This window comes from Papaver somniferum, chromosome 9 (genome assembly GCF_003573695.1).
Source record: "Papaver somniferum cultivar HN1 chromosome 9, ASM357369v1, whole genome shotgun sequence".
NCBI classification, from domain to species: domain Eukaryota; kingdom Viridiplantae; phylum Streptophyta; class Magnoliopsida; order Ranunculales; family Papaveraceae; genus Papaver; species Papaver somniferum.
This window is the reverse complement of record NC_039366.1, coordinates 84925169-84949189: the sequence shown is the minus strand read 5'-3', so window position 1 is coordinate 84949189 and position 24021 is coordinate 84925169. Positions and strand designations below refer to the sequence as shown.

At 36.1% G+C, this 24021-nt stretch overlaps 1 protein-coding gene and 1 long non-coding RNA gene across 3 annotated transcripts; one reads left to right on the top strand and one right to left on the bottom strand.

Annotated features, from left to right (window-relative positions):
• Positions 1–801: 801 nt before the first annotated feature.
• Positions 802–3184, top strand: LOC113308926. 2 transcript variants are annotated; one of them, XR_003340184.1, is made up of 6 exons: positions 802–1024; positions 1204–1257; positions 1362–1513; positions 1676–1767; positions 1979–2161; positions 2273–3184. It is a non-coding gene; the product is annotated as an uncharacterized LOC113308926 (long non-coding RNA). The 2 variants fall into 2 exon arrangements; XR_003340183.1 differs by having other exon boundaries at positions 804–1024; positions 1382–1513.
• Positions 3185–9314: 6130 nt separating this feature from the next.
• Positions 9315–15666, bottom strand: LOC113310340 (glycosyltransferase-like At2g41451). The gene is made up of 11 exons (XM_026558983.1): positions 15220–15666; positions 14243–14392; positions 14057–14109; positions 13315–13423; positions 13075–13209; positions 12875–12919; positions 11745–11932; positions 11403–11544; positions 10677–10723; positions 10341–10428; positions 9315–9923 (listed from the first exon to the last, which is right to left on the bottom strand). The coding sequence occupies exons 1-11, from the start codon at positions 15580–15582 to the stop codon at positions 9672–9674; spliced, it is 1572 nt and encodes a 523-aa protein (XP_026414768.1). The 5' UTR covers positions 15583–15666; the 3' UTR covers positions 9315–9671.
• Between the last annotated feature and the right edge of the window lie 8355 nt (positions 15667–24021).

The following is a 24021-nucleotide window of genomic DNA, read 5'->3' as shown; positions in this document are numbered from 1 at the left end:
ATAATGTCGATGGGTGGTTTTATGATGGTGATGTTGGTGAATAGTCGTGGACATTATCGGTTCTGTATATATTTACAACACAAGCAACATTGTATCGTGAAAGATGTAGTTGGTCATAACGATTGATAAAAACAAATATCATATTTTTAGGATGATACCATACGATTTAAAAAAAATGATCATAACCTCCGGATCACCTAAACGGTACCCCTGCTACCTTTAGCACCCGGTTGTATAATTCATGGTTCTAACCGTTAAAATAAAAGTAATTGCTATACAACATAGTATATAACAATAAAAGAAATAATTGAATAAATTAATTAACGACCTAAGTTTGTGCAACCATAATTTTACTCATGATGTTTGTGATTTAGAATTAGAAGTACGACAAATGGCCAACGGGAGGTAGGTGGTGGAGAAATAAATGATATTATATATGGTTTTGTAGTGGTGGTGATGGTTGGTGAGTAGCAATAGGCTACGTTAATTTTGTATCGCTACAAAATGGATAACATTGTAAATTAGAAGTTGTGGTTGATCTTCTTATTAATAAAATAAAATAAAATAAACTCAGTTAAAATACATGAAACATCAGAAAAATAAAAATAAGCTACAAAATGTCACGTTATATCTATCTTACAAAAACAATGGTTTTTGTCTAATCTGACGGTGGTGAATGATCGTCGGCTCACATTCCCCTGAAAGTGCAAAACACAAATCGTGGCTGAGAACGTTTCCTACTTTTACGTCCGAATCCAACGTCCCAAATCTCTACTTGCCTTGATCCCCTTTCGGTTACAAAACCCATTATCACCGATTTCTTATCGCACTTAATCCCGTCTTCTCCTCCATTAACAATGCCATTATTTGCGCCATTCAACCTCTTTGATTCATACCATGATAATTATGCGTTACGTTAGAAGAGATATCCTTTGGAATTTTCCCTATATAAACCTCAACAGAAGTTATCATCTTCCCAGGTTTCTCCATTTCTTTGTTCCGCATACTCTATCAAGGCTATTAGGTCAGTACCATCTTTGATTTAATTTTTCTTTAAATTTGTCGAATTGGTTTCTTCAATTGGATATTTGATTCTTCCATATCTCAAAAAAAAAAAAAGTATTTTTCATTCTGATTGTGTTTGATTCATGGTTAGGTTCTTCTTTCCTCAATTTTTAATTCGATTTTCTTTCTTCATTATAGGGTTTCCCCTTACCATCGACAACTCCAGGTAGAATGTGCAGAAGATTTGGATTTGTAAGTAATTATTTATCAAGATAAATTTGATTTTTCTTTGGTTAAATACGAGTTTCCATTTTTTTTTTTTTTTTTTTTGCTAACCATCACTCATTTTGAATCAGTGTTGATCTTTTCATTGCAGCGAGTATACCAAGATTCAATTATGCCTTTTAAGCCATATCCCTTCCCTTTATATGAGGGATAGGGAAGGGATGCCCTCTCCCATAGTGCTTGGCTTCAATGATTGTTTTTTACTCTGTGAATGGTAATTAAGGTATTTCGACACACCGGGTAGAGACTGATCCAATTAGTCAAGACTCCATACCATGATTGTTTTTTACTCCATTTTTGTGAATAATTGTTAAGGTCTCACTATATTTCTGTTATTTTTTGTGCATGGAAGTTTCTGATTATTTAGTACTTTACACTTTCACAGAACCATTGTGATGCACTGCACCCTCTCCTCAACCAACGTCAACAGAGTGTACACCAACATTGACTTACCTGAAATATTCAAATGTAAGAAAGGTCAGTAGAAATTACCATCAACATCGATTGATTGCTGGACTCAATACTTATGACAATAGAGGCATTGACCATTTACTTCTAAATCGAATCTGACTACTCTGTTATTCTCTGTTATTATTGCAACCATTCAAATTGTGCACACTTAATTTCACCCTTTGATACCATTGACTAAATCTGATTTGCTTGATCAATCTCCTGTCTCTGTGTACAGGCTGCTAATGTCGCTGTATGTAAAGCCAGACCTGCACATTGACAAAGTCACGACCAATTAACCAACTAACCATTGCCCAGTTACTTTACCGAAATTACTTATTGAGAATGGTTGGTATTCTCTTGCTTTCTATGGTTGCAACAAGGAAGCTGTTTGAGGATGCTGACCATTGATGCATAAAATGTGAGTCCAAAGTCGACCTTCCCATAGATCCGGTTTGTGATCTTTGCTTAACACCGTGATATTTAACAATCTATTTTTTTTTTGGTGGGTGCCTACCCATTTCCCACTCAGGTACCTTATCCACGTTGAAGTTGATGATGCAGTCGTACTGCCGTTTTTTATCACTCTTAAAATCTGCTGGAATCATTGAAGACAGCCGTGCTTTCAGGGTTCTCACCAATTCTTCACCAAGCGGGTTCTCACCAATTCTTCACCAAGCAGTGGATTTTCAAGGTTCTCAACAACTGCAAGGATTTTTGTTACTTACTTCCAAACCAAGATCTTCTGCAATTCTTACCTTTTAAAAGCGTCAACATGAGAATATGATATTTTCACGACTGAAGTTCTCATTCGCAAACTGTGACTACTACAATCATCTTCACAAAGGGCACAGTCAGTTGTATCAGACATGTACACATTTGACGAACTTTACACATGTTTTATGAAGCTACTGGAGGAGGTGGGGTGATGGATATAGAGGATGAGGAGGTGAGGTGGTGGTGGTGTTGGATGAGGAGGTGAGGTGGTGGTGCTTGACAACATGTGCAATTGACATGTACAGTAATTTTATGTGCAAGCAACTTTAGTAAACATGTTTAAAATAAGGACACATTATAAACAGAGAAATCACACGTTGCTACTTTTCTGACTGCCTGTTCGAGGTAATAAACAGAGATGGTTGTGCATTTAGTTACCTCGTAAGCAGGTATCGTTCTGATTAACGGGCTTATACCCTAAGAGGATGTCATTGGTTTTGTACTATATTGATGTAACAACTGCATTGGACCAGGAAGAATCACTGATTAAGCATAAGTTAGACATCAAGCATAAGTTAGACATCACGATCATGGTGTATATACGCATTCATTCCCAATTCCCAAACTTGTATAAAGTGGGGTTTCATTGGGAAATCCGTGTGGTAGGATTTAATTTAATGATGTATAATAGAAAACTTTTATCACAGACTCGCATACGTTTCCACAATCTGTCTTTGGTTACAATTTGATGATGTAAATCTGATCTGCACAAGTAGTGCATATGAATTTATGACTAGCGAAAATTTCCAAACACCAGAAACTGGGACGACGACCAAAAATACCTTGGAAGTACATATCTCCCTCCTAGGTTAACCGCGGATGGAATAAAAGGCTACCATAATCGAATCACATTTTGGGTTCGACAACTGTTCCGCTCCTGGAGTGGACATAATGCAGATGAGCAACCGCAGGACCTCTTTACATGGAAACATGAAGTTTTCGGGGTTGGCGTAAGTGATTTGGCACTCTTAACCTTTCAAGGATTTCAACTGCATTCAGTCCTACAATTGCAATAGGTCGAGAAACGACAACGGATAGTTCGGTGGTATGGCCATCAGGCCCATCACAGTAAAATCTAATGAGTAAGGACTATATTCCTTGATACAAATCTATAGTTTTTGAGATATCGTCATAATTCACACTGGGGAGATTACTAGACATTAAATAGACCCTTTCAAATTAGATGCGTGGAACAAATTTCTTGGGACAAGTAAGTTACTCATTTATACATCACATGGCATGCATAGTAAACTAATGATGAATTAGAAGTTGAGATTTATGTAAATTCAAATTATAGCACTCATAAAATCCATGCTATGTTTATCTTGAACTAGATACATGGGGTGAAATATCTGGAACCACTGTGTTACCAGAAAAGAAAGAAAAAAAAGTGTAAACGTATCAATTGAAAATTTATACCAAGAAACAAGCAATGATATGGTACTAAGCAATAACAAATAAAATCCCGGGCCATTACGGCACGGATCATATACTAGTAATTACTACAAACAAACGGGCACAAATCAAAATCAATACAAAAAAAGTTACTTATTATCGAGATGTGTCGTTACGGTAAGGGTTGTATCCTAGCTATGTATACTTTTCTACCTACTTCTTTGTATACTGTATTATAAAATAAAGCTTAGCTAAGTTAGGAAAGTTAAAGACCGGTCCTGATTTTTCCTACCAATTGGTAAATTCATGGTTTCGTTCGATCCCATGAATACACGGTTTAATTGAAAAAAATACATTACATATTCTCTTATTCCCATCTCAAAGTCCAAATCAAAATGGAAAAATTTGATCACTTGAAAATTACAAACCTACCTTCCCATAAAACTGAACAAGTGATTCTCTCGCTCACACTCGGTAGGATGAGTGAGTTTGAAAACTCCAATTCCTTACTTTGGAGCAAACAAAAATCAGAAATGAAGTTGGGAAGGGAGATAGATTGCAGAAAGGAAAAAACTTAAATCCAAGAGTATGGTTCCGTTCAATCTTCTTTCAATTTTCTCTCAATCTTCGTCCACCAAAACGTACATCTGTGACTAGTCAAACTACTCTGAGCTAACAACATTTGGGAAAGTCCTTTCCTTTTTACATTGTTTCATGTATGAATGTTTGGGGTTTCTATCATTTTCTTGAATATCATTTGTTGAATGTTTGGGCTTTCTATCATTTTCTTGAATATCAATTGTTGTATATTTAACTTAACTATACATTTTCAAATATAACCTTATTGATTACGATAGCCTCATGGTTGAAATTTAGGGTTGCCTGTATTTTGTGATTAAAATTTGCCTATCACAGGTCGTCGGGGTTTCAATATATTCACAACTTTTTGGTCTGGAAAGGTGATTTTTTCAAGAACCAATTTTTTGTTTCTATTTGTTTAGAAATTAATGGAAATAGAATTTTGATTTCATCTTGATAGATAAACTTAGAGAGAAACTTATAAGATTATTCAGATTACATCGTTATAATTTGACAATAAATTGGTATTTACAAAATGATCTTACGCGTATAAAAAAGCCCTTGTTCTTCGTGCTTCTGTTTCAAAGTCCAGAATAATTTGACTAGAAGCTATTTTCAATAAATAATCTAACATGATTATACGTAATTTATATAACACCCATGTCATTATGGATTCATTCATGGAAAAGCTAAATCTATGGTCGTAAAATGAGCAGTTTAACTATATTTCAATAATAAATGTTCTATTGATATTTCATAATAAATATTTCTTTAATTAATCAAATAAATATATTTTCATTATATAATACGTAATAAATTTATTTTATACTAAATCAGTAGGCATTAATGGTAATTGTGATTGTGGGCAAGGGTAGTGGATCGGCAGTGGGGATAATGGTGGTGGGTGTTGGTGAGAATGGTGGAATGACGACGTTAATGGTGGTGGTGGTGGAAGAAAGTGGTGATAGTGGGATGCAAAAGGTGTCATAAGGTTATTTAGTTGCCCTTAGTTAAATTTTTTATATTTGATATTAGTTTTTCAGGAAAAATCCATTGAGAGAGTTTCTTTTCAATTTAATAAAAAAAATAATCACATAACAGGAAAGCGAGCAACAAGCTCCGTCGCAAGTCCTTATTAGTTTTTAAATTAGTTTTTTATTTTTTGTTTTTTTTTAAATTAAAATAATTATTAAAGGCCAGATTTTTCTAGGGAGAAGATAAATGAATAGATATGGTTTTAAGATTTATCGGGTCACGGCAAGTCAGAAGAAAAAACCTATAAAAAAATTGACCATATACAAGGATACATGTGAATCAATTGTAATTGATTTAGTTTATAATATCTCTCTTTATTCCATTTTTTTTTCATGATTTATGTTTTTGCCATTTCTCCACGACTTCATATGATTTTTTTTCTTTTCTTTTTTTAATAATCTGTTAGCTTCATATGAACACCATTTGTGACTTCATATGACTACGCACGCTTGAGAAATAGTTCATGGTAATAGGTAAAGAGAGAAGATAAGTAGATAAAAAAAGAACGAAATGGATTAAAAATTACAGATTATTAAACTTTAGGAAGACATAAATCTATGTAAATTTAGAATAATTTTTATCACCAAAGAGAAAAAAATAATCCTTGAAGCTAACAGATTTTATACGATTAATCTGATTGATTTTGAAGTAATTTTGTGTTTCAGATTTGTTACAAATTTGGTGAACGACCTTTGATGATTTATTTCTTTTCGAAGTAGAGACACTACTTTGTTTTGAAGAAGTTAATGAAATGGTGTTCTACTACCCATAGGCCCATAGAATTTTGAAGAGTTGGTTAACGTTTAACTATATTTGTCCTAAAGGATTGTATGACTTACAGACATAGTATTAAAATATTTGAGGCTAAGACATGTTTATTAACCAACATCTTAAAAACATTTAGATTTGGATCGACTTGATCGATTTTTCGCAAACGGTTATAATATGTATGAACCGATGGATATATTTAAAATACATATTCTTTCCCGTGCCGTTACGGCACGGGTTAAGCCCTAGTAGATAATAATACTAAGTATTTTTACTCATCCGTAAAAAAGAGACGACATAGGAACAATATAAGTGCTTTTTGTGATAATAATTGAATATGGTATAAAGAAAGAGAATCAATTAGCAAGCTTTTGACTGATCATTGTAGCTCTATTGCTTGTACTAGTAATCATGTTTTACCAAATGATGCTTATAATATTGTTCTTGTTGTAATTCATGATGATGATAATGCTGGTTTAACTGATATCCCTTTTGCTGATAAAATTATTGGAGTGGTGAAGTTTATGCCAGCTTGGAGCTCACCAGATCCTGATGGCTTCCAAGCTGGATTTTATCAATCTCAATGGTCAATTGTAGGGAAAGATGTCATAGATGTTGTTCAATTTTATTTTTTTGAAACGGGCTTTATGTCTAGGCAACTCAATAAGACTTACATTAGTCATATTCCTAACTTAAAATACCCTAAGAAGCCCTCTGAGCTTAAACCAATTTGCCTCTGCAATGTTTCTTATACAATTATTTCTAAAATCCTTTATCTGAAGAAACTCATCTCTCCTTATCAAGCTGTTTTTGTTCCAGGTAGAGCCATCCATGATAACATAATATTTTCTCATGAAATTATACATACAAATGAAACAAAAAGAAGGCTTTAGTGGTACTATGGTACTAAATTGGATCAAAAGCTTTTGATAAACTTGAGTGACCTTTTTTATTTCAAAGTTCCACCTCATTTTGGATTTAATGATTCTTTCTACAATCTAATTGAACAATGCATTTATACCACTATTATAAGTGTCTTACTTAATGGTTCTTCCTGTCAAGAATTCATGCATACTATAGGTATAAGACAGGTAGATCCATTGTCTTCCTATTTGTTTATCATGACCATGGAATATCTGTCTAGAAGCTTAACTTTAGCTGACGATAACAAAAAGTATTTTAGGTATTAAAGTAGCTATAAGAGCTCCATTTATATCTCATCTTTTGTTTGCAGATGACATGCTCATTTTTGCAAAAGCTGACATGAATCACATAGATAGCATTCTAAGCATTTTGAATGAATTTGGTAATCTTTCTGGGCAGACCTTGAATTTTGATAAATCTTGTGTTTATTTTAGCAAAACTTAAGTATAGGAGCTTGTGAAACTTTGGCTAATATGCTTAACAATGAAACTTGTTAGTGATTCAAAAACTTATCTTGGTGCTCCTTTGCTTTTAGCCAATCTAAGTTAAGGTCTTTTGATCCTGGCCCAATCTTTTGAAGCTAGACTCAAATATTGGGTTAGTGTTATTTTGAATCAATCATGTAGAACTATTATGATTAAATTTGTTTTAAACTCTCTCCCAACCTATCAGATGAGTTGTTTTAAAATTCCTACTACGGTTATTGAAATCTTGATTCTTTGCAGAAAGATTCCTGGTGGGCCACAAAGGTAATAGAGGCATCAAATTTGTTATTTGGACTAACCTTAATAAGCCAAAGGAGTTAGGAGGATTAGGTTTAGGAATTTGAAAGTTTTTAATAGAGCACTCATTACTAAGATAGCTTGGACAATCTGCTCTAACTCAGATGACTTATGCACTCAGATTCTAGAAGCTAAATATTTCAGGTCTACTAATCCTTTGCATTTTGAAAAGTTGAATGATAACAAATCTTGGATTTGGAAAGGGATTTATAGGCAAATTAAAACTATGAAAGATAATAGTTTCTGGTATGTTAGATGTGATACTAAAGTCAAAATTTGGTCAGATAAATGGGTGATTGGTGTTGACCACCCATCAGATCCAATAGTTGGTAGTAATGTTTCTTCTTCTCTTCTATATGTTAATGAGTTGATTCTTCCAGGTACTAGAGAATGGAATGTGCCCCTAATACAAGATACCTTCAATATGCATACTGCAAGTAAAGTTTTGGCAATGAGAATTCCTAGGCATGGAAACGACACTCTTAACTTGATCCATGATAGGAAGGGTGTTTTTAATGTGAAAAGTGATTATAAGGCTCTTAGTGATAGCAATTCTGATGTTGCTGGTCCTCAGCAGGTAAGTTCTCAAGCCTGGAAACCCCTTTGGAGATGTAAAATTCCCCATAAGGTTAAACTCTTTGTATGGAAATGTCTTAAAGACATAGTTCCAACTAGGAACAAGATAGCTAGGTATGAACATAATATTGAAGTCCACTGCATTGTCTGCAATGTTCTTATAGAAACAACCGAACATCTTTTTTTTCGAATGTCCTTATGCTAGATCAGTATGGCTTGGTGTTAATGTGAATGTGAACAATATAAAACAACATGGGACTTCGTTAAACTGAATTGTTAGTTGGTTTTCAGTTACTGCAAATAACCCTAATGTTTCCTCTTCTGACAGAGATCATGTCATGTTTTTGTTTATGATTACTATATGGCATATTTGGAAGGATAGATGTACAGTTGTCTTAAACCTAATTCACTATAAACAATATTCGTGTTTTACTTGATGGATGTAGACAGAGAGTTTCTAACCTTTCTCCAAGTAGTAATGTTTTGCAAATATAACTACTGAAATGGATATTGAGTATTCATTGCAAGGTAATGAGTCTTATGTTTGTCAACCAGTTAACAGACTCAAAAATGAAGTTGCTGATTTAGTAGCTAAGAAAGCCATAAGCAGTGGCATAAGTTTTGACAATGTTGATGTTTTCCCACATGACATAATTGCATGGATACAAGGGAATATCAATCTTTGTAATTCTGATGCCTAATCAATAAAACTCTCTATTTAGAATCAAAAAAAAGTTCAATGAAAGTTATCTGCATATAATGAAAGTTTTGAAAGGGAACTTGAATCTGCCATTATATTCCAAATGAGAAGTGTACAGAACTATTAGCAAAATAAGGAATACAAAAGCTGCAGTCTATACATAAGCTTTCAATCTTTCCGGGGTATTCACTTCAGTCTCATGCGGCAGGAGAGAACATAATGGAAAAGCCTCTTTGCATAATACTATCAAATTAAAAACCTTGAATGTACACTAACGCTTGGATATCGATCGGGAATACTACCTAGTACCTACTTTTAACACGTGTGCACCCCTTTTGTGTTCATTTAGGTCCGTGGAAACACCAGGGTCGTTAGAAAAGAAGGTATATCACAATTCACTCTAAGTGAATATCTACCATTCCAGGTGGAGACTGTGGTCCAACTGCTGCAGCATGATAACCACCATGTTCCATCTCCAAAACCTTTCTTGCAGTTGCCTTGGACTCTTCTTTCCTGCCACCCATCTTTCTTATAGAAATTTCTCCTGATCCAGTGGCGCCTCTAGAAGAATTGCTGCTCTTCAATAAAATTGCAGATTGGATCACTGTTCTGAACACACCAGCTTCTCTCAACCCTTTCACGATGGACTGCAAACAAAGAAAGAGGAGAAAGGAGAGGATAAGCTTTTATGCATAAACATAGCTGAATGAGATATGAAAAAGTGTAAATTAAGGAGAAATATCACCATCGCCATATATAGTGAGGTTAATTTCATGGCTTAGAGCCTTAAGACTATTTTTGTGCGTGAAAAATAATTACTCCTTTCAACTTGGAGCAACTTGTTTTACAATGAAAACAACATTTTCTTTAAAACACATGAAGGACTCAGCGTGCTACTATAAGGGAAATTGAAAAGCACAAAATTTAACAAGCATAATGTAAGAATAAACATAATTATATTTAAATAAACCAAAGAAGCTGAAACACAGCATATTTTTTCCAATATATATAAGGGAAAAGAACGAAAAGCATGACATTTGAAGATTTTTGGAAGCTGAACTTACCATTGGAGTATATATTCGGGTCAATACGCCTTTCCTGAGAAGTTTTAGGTTTTGTGATTTATCTGTCCACACAACGTGCTCGCGATACCTATAGAAGGAGAAAAAAAATCACATGAGCAAGTTGAAAATTATGGAAGATCCTTCAAAAATTAACAAGTTCTCCATGCAGCAATATCAGTTAGGTCGACGCTTTTAATAATTAGTGATGCAGTAGAAAGTTTGTAGACTACAATTTAATGGACTACTTTTGGTACAAATAAATATAGGCTTCAAGTATATGATGGTACCACGACAACAAAGTAAGATTTATGTCTTTCAAAGGCTGTCAAATGTTACCAGTTTCGCGTTTCTTCCGTTGTACCAGTCGAAGCAATTATAAAAGCCTGCATAATATATAGGATAACAACATAACAATTTAGTTTTCATAAACCTAAAATAAATTAAATAAGTAGTGCTATGATGCCAAATAACCATATCTTCAAGACTAAAATATTTCAAGTAGCAAAAGAAAAAAAAGAGAGACTAGGTTATTTCACTGCATAGCAGTAAAATCCAAAAGGTTTCATTTATACAATCTGTTTCAAAGCAACTACCTGAAACTTACGAGCAAATACAACCACTTCCTAAGTAAGTCATTAGATGTAAACTAAGGTAGGCTAGTAGCTGAATATAGGTATGACTGACGAAACCCAGACAACCTGATCCTTTCAAATTAAGTGGTAGAACAGAAACATGCGCCTTCTCCAGTAGTCTAGCTACGTAATATGCACCTTTAATTCCAATAATCCCTTTGCAACGGAATGCCCTTTTAAGGCTTCATCCCACAAGGCAACAAAATGAAATATTAAGAGTATACCACAAGGCCATCTAAAATAACAGCAACTCGGACAATCTATTTTACAGCTAATTTTTCTCAATGCATGGGCTAATCTTTGATGAGGAAAACCCCCCTACCAACAACAGTAGGGTTGGACTGCATGCGGACCCCACAGGCCACTGTATGAAGATTCCACCACTCAAAGAAAGGTTTTCATAATAATGAGAAATAGCCATTTAACTTACTAATCTGTCGAATTCCAACATGAAGCATCTTTTGACATCCTCAGTTGTAGGCTTGCAGCTACAACGATCACGTCTAGCAACCAAATCAGAAAATTTAGGGTATGTGTAATGCAAAACAGCTGCCTCCTCCAACTTGATTTCACTGGCAATAATTAACAAAACTGGTTACTCAACATAAAGATAGCTGTATATAACATCATTGTGCTCTTTTTGGCAAGAAAATTTATGATTAAAAAGCTACTCTTGTGAGCGGAAACAATGAAATCTATGCTAATTAAACTAACTCCACAAGCAAGTTACATAAAGAATAAGATATCATACACTTAGATATGAGCATCTTACTTTGGAGTCTTCATGTAGTTGTGCCATCTATGTGCACCATTAGGACGGAGATGATCCTGAATCCGAGCAGCCGATTTCCCATTTCCATAAGTTAAAAAGTAATTTGGGTTGCTACGTATTGCTTCTTTATACATGCCAAAATATGTATCTTTCGGAAGATGGTCATAATTTTTCTTGAACATGGACACCTGTTGGGTAATCATGGGATTTAGAAGTAAACAAGGAATAAAAAAGGAATAGGAAGGTTCACATAGAAAAGTATACGTGATCCTTTGCCTTCTGTGCGAAGACATGTGATAGGGCACATGGAGATGATCCAGGGGATGGTTTCCCTGAAGATGATCTCTCCAAGGTTCATACACAAGCCACTTGGAACCTGGGTGATCATGTTCTGTTAGCCAAAGGTTCTACTTGGTAAGTTGTTACTTTGTTGTAGTTCCCAGTTCACTAAAACCCCCTCGGTTCTATAAATGAATGAACTTCCAATAACACATAAGAATTGAGGTACTCACACACAAGGCATTCTTGAATCTAAGTATTTGCATAACAAGACATTAAGAGGTAAGTAATAATGATGATATCCCCATCAAAATGAGGAGGGTGCAATTTTGACAATCATATATTTCACATAGTAAAAATTCAGACATCAAATTAACATCATTGTGCCATATAGGTATTTTTAGAAATTGCTTTCTACCTATTAGGAAATATTTTGATTAGCACCATTGGTGCACAATGAAGGAGAGTAATGACTTAATTACTATTCATTTTAGGGACGTGGAGTGAACTTTCAATTCATATAATATAAGGGCTTAAGAGCTTGACTTCTTAATACAGAATTGTATGGTCGATTTGGGCCTAACGGCATAAAATATTCTTAAAATTGAATTTTGAAAAATGTCAGCCTAAGAACTCGGAAATTTTTGCATGTTAATTGATTTATTATCGTGAATGTGGAACTGGAGTCAAATGTCAATTGACAATCAATGTCCCTACAAACAGAAAAAAGTTGTGTATATATAAATGTGCAAACATGTTCTGTAATTAGCAAGACGACGAAACAAAAGCATTTTCATGCTTTTGAACCTCAGGTACATTCTTCATAAGCATTCAAAATCAAGATCATTTACCTCAGTGAATGGTTCCTTTAAGTCATCTCGTTCAACGCTACTTTCCTGAAACAATCAGTCATATTAGAAAGCTGCTAGTACTACGTTGATAAACTCACCAAGATAAATCAACAAGCAAACGAAAAAGAAATATCATAGAAATATTGCAATACTCCTTAGATACTAGTTAATTAATTACTGAAGTTTAGTGACCCACTCACATAATTTGGAAATATAACCATATCCACATTCCTAGGTACATCAGAGAGCAATTGCCTCAGAGAATACTCCCCGGCACCTGCTGGATGTAATAACTCATCAGTGTCGAGATGTATGATCCAATCCACGTCAGCATCCTATGATTAATCCAATATGTTTCTTGATTAAATTAACCTTTGCAGACACAGGGGAGGTAAATGACAGCATGCAATACCCTGTAAATGAGAGCAGAATTATTTTACCCTAGCCATGACAATAGCCATTTCCATATTGAGGGACTGCTTCACAAATAGCTCATAATTACACGGCTTGTAGAAGAAGCTTGACAGCCACGTCTCATTCCAAATCCGACTAATGACAACAGAAGCGATACACGAGAATATATGAGCAACGGATAAAAGAAAACAAATAAGAAATGAAGATAAATCACAGCACATAAACAGTTCAAATGATGCTATAAAACGCCCAGTAAAACATCCTGCCCAACAAGCGTACAGAAGTAATTATTAGCTAAAGTCTACATAAAAGAAACTAAAACAGTTGTGCTCGATAAGGAATCAAGAAATAAGGTAGATGCGATCAACAAAGTTTCACACGAAACATCTAAGTCCTATATAGCTTAATGCTAATTCGTCTGCATGTTGGTTGTTGGACTTGAACCGTTAATAAAAATCGTTCTTATTTGTTTATATGTGGAACAAACAACCGTTAATTCTTTAATCCTCAACTTACAAATAAAAATTACACCATCTAACAAAAATTATGTATATATGTGGTACTACGAGTCACTGAAACCATAAGCCAAAATAGATATAGACCCTGGCATCAATTTATGACAATTTGAAAACAAAATTAATTCAAAAGAAAAGAAAAAAAGTTAATGGTTAAGAAGTTGACTGCTTGGGAAAGAATACTAACCAAAAAGCTGAAGTTTCAAAATAATAAAACACAATTCAGAATGAAAATATAACACCACAGAATCACCTTCTGGCTTGTTTCTCCTCCAGCTCTCTTGTTCTGTATATTAATTTCAATCCCTAGATAAAATATGTAAAAACCATACACCAATCAGATCCAAATTAATGGTGAAGTAATAGCATTCCCATGTAAAACACAGTAAAACAGTAAAGAAGCATATGCGAGAAGAAGATGTCAAAGGTACGAACTGACAGGAATGGATTCCAAGACAGCGGTAACATTAGGAGATGCAGCTTTTCCCTCCACAAACAGAAAGAACGTTGTAACCCCAATAACTTTATGATAAAAGATCCATGGCAGAATCTGCTCTAGGTCTGCTGAGGTACTTGTCGTGATACATATCTGCATTTAGTTGTAATTAGTCATTGTAGTCAAAAAGTAATTTTCTTACTAAGAATTGAAGGACAACACTGATTATGAATGCACAAGCTATAGAATTTCCCAGTCTAAGTTCAAAAAACCCACATCACTTGCAAATGAAATAAAAAGGTTTCAAATCCTTGGGAGGTCATTTCTGTGTCCCACATTTGGCAGGCATGAAACCCCATACACAAAGGAGAGCTTTACATGGTTTTAATCTAAAATGAAAATGCTGCCAAATTCATGTTGATTATTCTATACTTTAAGACCACAAACCCTACCAAATTCAACAAAAGAACTGCAAACATTTGCACACATAATATCAGGATCCCAGATTATTGTAACCACAATTCATAGGATTTAAGACTAAGAAGCACGAACAATGTTATATGAAATCAACACTGCCATATCTGAAAACAACACCATCAGACATTCTATACCACTTGTACCAATTAGGAAAATGCAGATTGACAAAGAATTACATAACTCAATTAACAAAAAGTTTCATTTGATGAACAAAAATGTTGAACTAAACACACAAACTGTTCACCATCGATGCTAAATAACTGACAACGAATCACAAACGTTTGGACATTGTGATCAGTATAACAACCTTTTTTCCCGTACATAAATCTTGGCAGTATTCGAACATTAATGAATAAAATAATAAAAACTAACGAAAATAACAATCGAACAAATAATCAAACATTTTACCTACTAAAGCAACCCAGATCCCCAAATCAACCCAATACTACCACATCAAATTGAACCAAATCACCAAAAAATACATACACGATGTTTAAACTTACTTTTGGTTTAAGATTTGGATCAAAATTCAGTTTCCAATCACGATAATATGGAAATGAAGGCGAAGCACTTCGACTAAGAAGTTGAAAACAATCTGAAGAAGAAGAAGATTGAACATTATGTAATGGAGGATTTGAAGTTCCCATTCCGCCAGGGAATTGATATTTATCAGGAGACCAACGTGTAGTTGGATCGTTAATTAAACCACCTCTCCATTGAAGAACAAATGCAAAAGCTGCTAGGGTTAATGGAAGCAGTGTAAGTAGTAACAATAACCGAGTAATAAAGCTTTGTTGTGTTGATGAAAGAGATGTAGATGTAGAAGCAGATGGTCTAGCGGAACTGTAAATACCACCACCAGCCATGGAGGAGGAGGGGGATATTTCTTTTCACTTCCAGGGAGAGAAACTGAAATCCATATAGGAGTATTTATTACTACATATAAATAGAGTGAGAAATTCTTAGAAGTTATGTAACCACTGCTGGAAGCAAGGGTTTCATATTATGTATTGGTTTGCAAATTAATGTAAAATACTTTGGGTTGATAGCTGTTAGATCGTTTTTGAGTTTTTAGTTATTGAAAATGAAAGGTTTAGATCTGAGATGACTAATAGTATTATGTACGACTCAAGTACTGGTAGTTTATTATTGAATTCAGAAGAGATCGAAGAGACGAAACTGGGAAGACCCGTTTTGTCAAAACTTTTTTGTGAAGCAGGTATACCAACCGATTGAATCCCATCGAGTATGTCAAATGATTTAGGAACCTGCAGAGTCACCTATAAAAGCATCAGGATTGAATCAGAAATGGTCTGGTCATTTTAAGCTGGGAGACACTGATACGGGACACAAGATGGGGATAAAACGCCAGTGACGGAACCAAGGTTTCAAACTAGGAGAGCCAAAAATAAATATATAGCTAAGCAACAGTAGTAACCAAGGCGGTTCAAGGCCGTGACAAATTCTTTTAGAAGGAATCGTGAGCAATTATAGGCCCATCACTGCATTAAATGAAGTGAGAATTATATAAATAATGATTTTTTGGGCACTACTCAAAAATGGAGGGGACTACTCTTTATTTTTTGGATGGATATTTGAAGTAATTTTGAGTCACCCCTTATCTAATATATTTTTTAATACCAAACTTGTTCTTGGTAATAAAATTAGTTACTGTGTTGATTAGTGAGTTAATTAATGATTAGTGAGATTAAATTAATAATTTGATTTTTTTTCAAAAGAAGAATTATTGAGAGGGAGAAGAAGAAGATGAAGATGATAATGAAGATGAGGGTTTTGGAAGAAAAAAAGTTAGATCTTTTGCTTTAAGAGCCACAACAAGAGTATGATGTTTTGGGTACTCATGGATACTTCAAATTTAGTTAATGGTGCTTGAATTTTCCAAAACATTCATAAAAATGAACAATTTACAAATTGATTTCGGTTTGGTTAACGAAGTTCGGCTACGACATTGGAAGAACAGATAGCCGAACTCATCTGCAAGTGTAGTTCGGCTAATGTTTCTAAAAAAACAGGTAGCCGAACTCATCTTTAATGGAGTTTTTTCTTTCAGAAAAAAGTTCGATTAGGAGAAAAAGATTGCGACGTAACCGAACTAAAAGTTCGGCTGGGAAAATAAAGTGAAAAATTTTGCGACGTAACCGAACTCAATATATAGGTTTTCAGATAAAAGTTCGGTTAGGAGAAAAAAATTGCGACGCAACCGAACTTTTCTCTGAAAGTAAAAACCTCCATTAAAGTTGAGTTCGGTTAGTTCGACAAATTTTTTCAGATAATTCCTAGCCGAACTTCTCTCTGCAACTTCCATTTTCAACTCATTTTGATGATTACTTCTCATTTTTTCAACCAAAAATGAATGACAATTAATGGGTTTGTTATAATTTTGATTTTGATTTTGTTTTGTTAATGATTTAAATCAATTTATATATAGAGGTGGTTGTGGTGGTGGTTCGAGGTGGTCGATGGTGGTGGTGGTCGGTGGTCGGTGGCCGGGGGTGGTGATGGGAGGAGGTGGTTATATATATGTAGGTGGTGGTGACGGGAGGAGGTGGTTAAATATATATAGGTTAAGGGTAGGTTAGTCATTTCCATACTTTAAGACACCCCTTATAATTATAGGGTAGATATTTTATCACTTAGTAGTCCCCCACCATTTTTTAGTAGTGCCCAAAAAATCATTCTATATAAATGACCTCAATTCTGACAGGCTCTACAAATACCCCCATGAGACAATAAAAATACCCCTCTCCAACTACAGGCCCATCAGGGGTCCATCAACGTTTTTCTTCTTTCCACATTTACCCTTCCTCCTTTAATCTTCCTTCCTCGTTTAATCTTCAGTTTTGTCTCTTCGAACATTCAGAGAAGAGAGAAAACTAAATCGGAACTCTCCACCACCGTCTCCATTGCTACCACCACCATCTCCGTCGCCATCACAACCAACACCAACACCAGTGCCACCACCATTACCACCTACCACCACTACGAACAAAGAATACAGTGGAAATCAATAAAAAAAAATCAATTTCAGATCTGGAAATTATCTTTCAGCCATCGCCACCACCACTGCTATCCCATGTGATGACGACTGGTGAAGGAGATAGATCGATGGTTTTGCGTTTAGGATTCATGAAACGAAGAAAGAAGATTTCTCTCTCTTTGTCGTTCTCATATGTTGCTGCTTTGACAGAGAGGGTAGATACTCATTTGTTGCTCATCTGTCGTGAATTGAAGAATGAGGGGATCTAAGATTCAAATTGAGGAGATGAAGCAACGTGTGATTGATTCATGGAGAGTTGGATTTAGTTTCTATCGAGAAAATTCAGGGAAGAAAATGGGTTTGTTGCCATTGATTCACAGACGCGGAGGAAGAATCGATGAGTCTGTGAGTATGAATGATGTTAGGGTTTTGTTTGAGTTTAATTTCACAGAGATGTTGTTCATGTTCAAACCAAGAAACAATCAGGTGAAGGAGAAATGTGAGAGATGATGAATTTGAGTTTTGTACTCGAATTGGAGATATTCAGAATGGGATTTTTAATGTTTCTGAAGTTGAATTAGGGTATGAAGGTTTGCTACTGATGGAATTGTTTGTTGCTGATGAAATGACGGTGTTGTTGGTAACTCATGAGTTGTGAGAAGATGAAGCTGGGATTTTTTTGGGGTGGTGGTGGTGGATTTTGTTGTAGTAGTGAGGGTGGTGGTGGTGGTGGTGATTACAGCATTGGTTGTGTATCAACTCATGTTGTTGATGCCTTTTTCAGCGGATCAACTCCTGTTGTTGACAACATTTTTTATGGGATCAACTACTGACTCCTATTGTTTGATGTGGTGATGGATGATGTTATAGTGGAGATAATAGTAGTGGTGGTTGTGAAGGTGATGGTGGTGGCTTTTTTTGGGATGGTGGAATCAACAATGGATATTGACTTATTTTGCAACTATTTTGGCTTCAGGAGCTTATTTGGGAACTACTACATTGGGGATTATGTATGTATCAGGTACTGAAATCACCAACAATACATGATATTGATAATTTATGGGATCAATTCCTACTGTTGATACCATTTTTAAGGGATCAACTATTGTTGTTGACACCACTTATGGGATCAACTCCTGTTGTTGACATCGTTTTTATGGGATCAACTATTGTTGTTGACAACATTTCCTTGGATTAGTATAATTATGCCATACATTCTGATTTGTTTTTATGAATGTTATTCTTGTGTTTATTAAGGATATGTCAGTTTACAGGTTCCAGGTTTATTGGTTTTTACAGGAAACATACTTATATAAATATGTTGATCTCATTTTTTGTGGATCAACTTCCATTATTGATCCCACTGAAAGGGATCAACTTTTGTTGTTGACCCATTCACTGGGATCAACTTTGATTGTTGACATAATAAATAAACTGGAATATGTATTAGTAAAATTATTTTTGAACTTTTATTTTTGGATCAACTTCGGTTGTTGACGCCAAATTTTGACGGCGGTGGTGGTGGCGGATGCGGAAACAGCGACGGCGGCAACAACGGCGGAAGCAGCGGTGACCGCAATGATAATGGTGGTGGTGGTGGTGAAATATTAGTGGCGGTGGTGAAATATTAGTGGTGGTGGATTGGTGGTGGTGGCGGTGCTGGTGGTGGTGGAATGGCGGTGGTGGTAGTGGCTGTGAAATAAGAAAAAAATTTGTTAATGGATAAGGATAAGGTTTGTAAGTGAAAATAATTATAAGTGAGGGTAGTAATGTAATCTATATTTTAATGGATAAGGTTTTAAAATTATAGGGGTGTTTTTATTATTGTATAAGGGTATATTTATTGGGTGCCAAAACTAAGGGTATTTAATTAATATACCCTTAAATGAATAATAACCTCATGTCATGATAAGTGATTTAGAGGAATGGTGTTCGATGTACAACAACAACGAAAAAGTAAGCAAAAACACAATCAACATAATGAATAATTGCGAATGAGAGAGCTTGGAGTGTAAAAGAAAATAAAACACTCATTAGTTACGTTGTTTCCATGGTGACAAAACGCATAAGAAAAGTTTGTAGACTACAAACTATGAGCCAAATTAGTAGATGTGGTGGACACCCACTAAACTTTCTCCTGCCCAGATCTCTTTTCTGTGAAACAGATCTGGGAAAGTAATCTAATCTCTTATTTATTTTTAATCTTCAGATTACTTATTTGTGTTCTGCTTTTTCTTTTTTCTGCATTAAAGGTGTTGATGGTGGATTTTGACGAAGGTCATATTTGTAAAATCACACCGGAAATTATGTATCTCTGATCGGTATCAAAATCATAAGAAATTTGTATCTTCACAAAGGATGAATCGTAGTTCTGTAATATCATCACAGTAATAATATATGACGGCGATATTAGGGTTTCTGAAGCAAAATTTTTAATATTCCATGATTAAAGCTGAAAGACTCAACACATTTTATTGAATTCGGAATTAATCTCAGATGCTGATCACATCATATTTAAAGGTCCCTAGACATGCGGCATGCTAGTTCATAGCAACCTGTTAATTGTATCAAGTGTTTGTATTCTTCAGTTGAATTCCTAGAGAAAATATGTTAATCAAACCCTAATATTCCATCACTCAGATCCTTGGTTTTTCTCAGCTGAGTTCCATGGAATAGTAATAGATATTTACCTTTAGGGCATTTGGGGCACCCCGAGTAAGCCCCGAGCAAGAGTCACAAGTGTATTTAGTAATAATTAATGCTCAAAGGGGCATCCAAAAACATGGAAGAACTAGGATTGAAAGTCTGATCAAAGAAGGAAAGGAAAGAGAGATAAAATAATAAAGGAACTATGAGGGTGGGGCCACACGACTAGCCGGTCGACCATACCGCCGGTTCTAGCTGACCCTCTCCTTTTTTCCTTATTTTATTATTACGATGATATTAGAACCCAATGGATGTCTTACCCTGACAAATAAGATACTGCAAGCTTCTAAACAAACGCAGGACAACAATGCTAATCCCAAAAAGCACAGGAAACCTAAAAACAAGACCAACATCGAAGCCTGCCAAAAGAAAATTAGCTATGGACAATACACTGCCACAATCAGAATATTGTCCGGCTACTGCAGAGACTTACGCTGCACTCTGTCAGAAATATCCTAATGCCCCTCCACCTACGCTTCTTGCAGAAGATATTAGCGCGCCAGCAATCACCACAGATGCAAAAGCAGTACTGAAGGCAATTCGGAGTTTTCCAAAAGGTACTTCATGTGCACGGGATGGATTACGAGCTCAACATTTGCTTGATGTTCTTGGAGGAGTCGCTGCAGCTGTGGCAGATGAGTTGCTGAATTCAATGGCAGGGGTTGTGAATTTATGGCTTGCTGGTGCTTGCCCTACTGAGTTAGGAGAAAATACATCGCAAGCGCTCCCTAGACTCCATTGTTGAAACCAGATGGGAGTGTCAGACCGATAGCCGTGGGAACAATCTGGAGGCGTTTGTGCTCGAAAATTGCTGCTTCAGCTGTTAGTCAGGATATGGCCTCATACCTAAGCGACTATCAATATGGTATGGGCATCCCATATGGGGGAGAAGGCATTCTCCATTCAGTTAATAAGATCCTGGAACACAAACATGGAGATTGCAACATGTCAATGCTTCTCATTGACTTTAGCAATGCATTTAACCTTGTAGATCCATCTGTGCTACTTAAAGAGGTTCGTGCTAGATGCCCCAGCATCTCCAGATGGGTCGAGTTCTGTTACAGAACACCGGCTAAACTGTATTACAATGAGTTTATTCTATCATCAGCGCAGGGAGTTCAACAAGGAGACCCGCTAGGACCGCTGCTCTTTGCCCTAACTCTACATCCACTAGTGACTCATATTGCTGCCCAATGCAAGCTCGATCTGCGGGCGTGGTATCTTGATGCACAATCGTAGGAGATACCCTAGAAGTCGCTAAAGCTTTACGTATAATTCAGTCTGAAGGTAAGTCCATAGGTCTATATCTTAACATTCAAAAGACTGAGTTGTACTGGCCTACGATCGATCCTAGGGGTTTGTGTGAAGGCGTCTTCCCTGCTCATATCAGTAGACCTTCTACTGGTGTCAAACTACTTGGAGGCCCTATCAGTTTAGACGCACAGTTTTGTAGTGATCTAATACGTAGCAGAGTCAACAAAACGATTGAGCTGATGGAATCTGTCAAGCGATTTGAAGATCTGCAATCTGAACTGCTCCTCCTGCGCAACTGCACTGGCGTCTCAAAGCTCTATTTCACTATGAGAACTACCAAGCCGTCAGTTCTCCAGTCTGCCCAAACACTGTTTGATGAGCATCTAATGCAATATCTAAGGCACTTAGTTGTAGGCGATGGCACAGGATTTGGACAACTTCAACAACGTTTGGTTTCTCTTCCTATCAGAGACGGAGGACTGGGCATCTACACCATGGCAGATACCATGAATTACTGCTTCCTCGCTTCCTGTTTTCACACACGACACCTGCAGAGTAACATCTTGCGTCATTCTACAGTCCCTGAATCCAGTGCGGTTTTCTAACAGGCACTAGATTATTATATGAATGTTTTTGGCTTGCTACCTCCTACCTTCAGCATTGAAGACATTGCCTCTCACCCTATGCGTTTCCTGGCAGTGCATTACTTCAAGGTTGTTGTTAGAAACATGACCATCCAGTTCAATCTGACAGAAAGGGACTCAGCTCTATGGCAGTGCAATAGGGAGAAACACGCCCAAGATTACCTGCTAGATATACCCATCAGTGGACTCAACCAGGCTGTCGGATCAAGGCAGTTCAGATCAATACTTTGTTACCGACTAGGTATGCCCCTCTTCGCCGAAGGTGAGCAATGCATTAGTTGTGGTCGACCTATGGACATTTATGGAGATCATGCGCTACATTGCGCCAAGGATGTCGGTTCGAAATACAGACATGATCTTGTTCGAGACCTATTTGGTGACATATGCTATAAAGCAGGAGTTGCAGCATGAAAAGAGGTGTCGCTTGGCTTTGCTGATGGTAATTCTGGACTGATTCCAGCTGATATTTTAGTGTACAATTGGGAGAATGGCCGTGATATTTGTTTTGATGTCACTGTTATCTCTCCGTTCACTAATAGCAGATATCATAACTTCACACTTGGACAAGCACTCTCAGAGGCTATTACGCGTAAACACAATAAATATTTAGCCAAGTGTTCGAAACATGGTTATGGCTTTGGTATTATTGCTTGCACAACTTTTGGCGGACTCAGTGAAGATATTGTAACACTTTTGAAAAAGCGGGGGTCTAACAACACCACCCAATATTTCGCTTAGCAATCTGTATGGACTAACTCCGAAATACTTTGCGAGAGAATCAACTAGACATTCAGACTCAATCTAGATAAAAGTATCTCAAGGAGTTGATATCTCTCTCTTGATTTGATTTTTACTCAAGCTAAAAACAATAGCGAGTCTTTATCAAATACAAGGAATAACTTGGACGATACCAAAGACCAATGTCCAAGTATTAATCAATGAAATCGACAACCACAAGGTCGGATCTCCAATCGATTAACCGTTAACGCACAACCTGTATTATTTCAATTATAAAGATAAACAATATAATGCGGAAAATGAAATAACACAGACACCAAAAATTTTGTTAACGAGGAAATCGCAAATGCAGAAAAACCCCGGGACCTAGTCCAGATTGAATACACACTGTATTAAGCCGCTACAGACACTAGCCTACTCCAAGCTAACTTCGGACTGGACTATAGTTGAACCCCAATCATTCTCCCACTAATTCAAGGTACAGTTGTACTCCTACACCTCTGATCCCAGCAAGATACTGCGCACTTGATTCCCTTAGATGATCTCACCCACAACCAAGAGTTGCTGCAACCCAAAATCGCAGACTTGATAATAAACAAATCTGTCTCACACAGGAAAGTCTATCAAAGGATAAATCTGTCTCTCACAGAAAAACCCTAGGTTTTTGTTCCGTTTTAAGATATGAAATCAAGGTGAACAGGAACCAATTGATAATCCGGTCTTATATTCCCGGAGAACATCCTAGATTAATCAATCACCTCTCAACAGTCTTACTTGAATACACAAGAGGACGTCGAGGAATCACAAACAGTGAGACGAAGATGTTTGTGACTTCCTTATCTTGCATATCGGAGAACTCTCACGATCTCAAGCCAATCAAAGATTATACTCGTACGATAGAAGATGCAAAATCAGATCACACAACTACGATAAAAGTAGTATCGGTCTGGCTTCACAATCCCAAT

Bases quoted from the DNA above. Each gene is read 5' to 3' on its own strand.
- LOC113310340 (XM_026558983.1), bottom strand. From the start codon at position 15,582: ATGGCTGGTGGTGGTATTTACAGTTCCGCTAGACCATCTGCTTCTACA. The intron at 13,424-14,056 runs GTGATTCTGTGG...TGTTGTCATTAG, and splicing joins GAGGAGAAACAAGCCAGAAG to TCGGATTTGGAATGAGACGT. The intron at 11,545-11,744 runs GTAAGATGCTCA...AATTATTGCCAG, and splicing joins AACTACATGAAGACTCCAAA to TGAAATCAAGTTGGAGGAGG.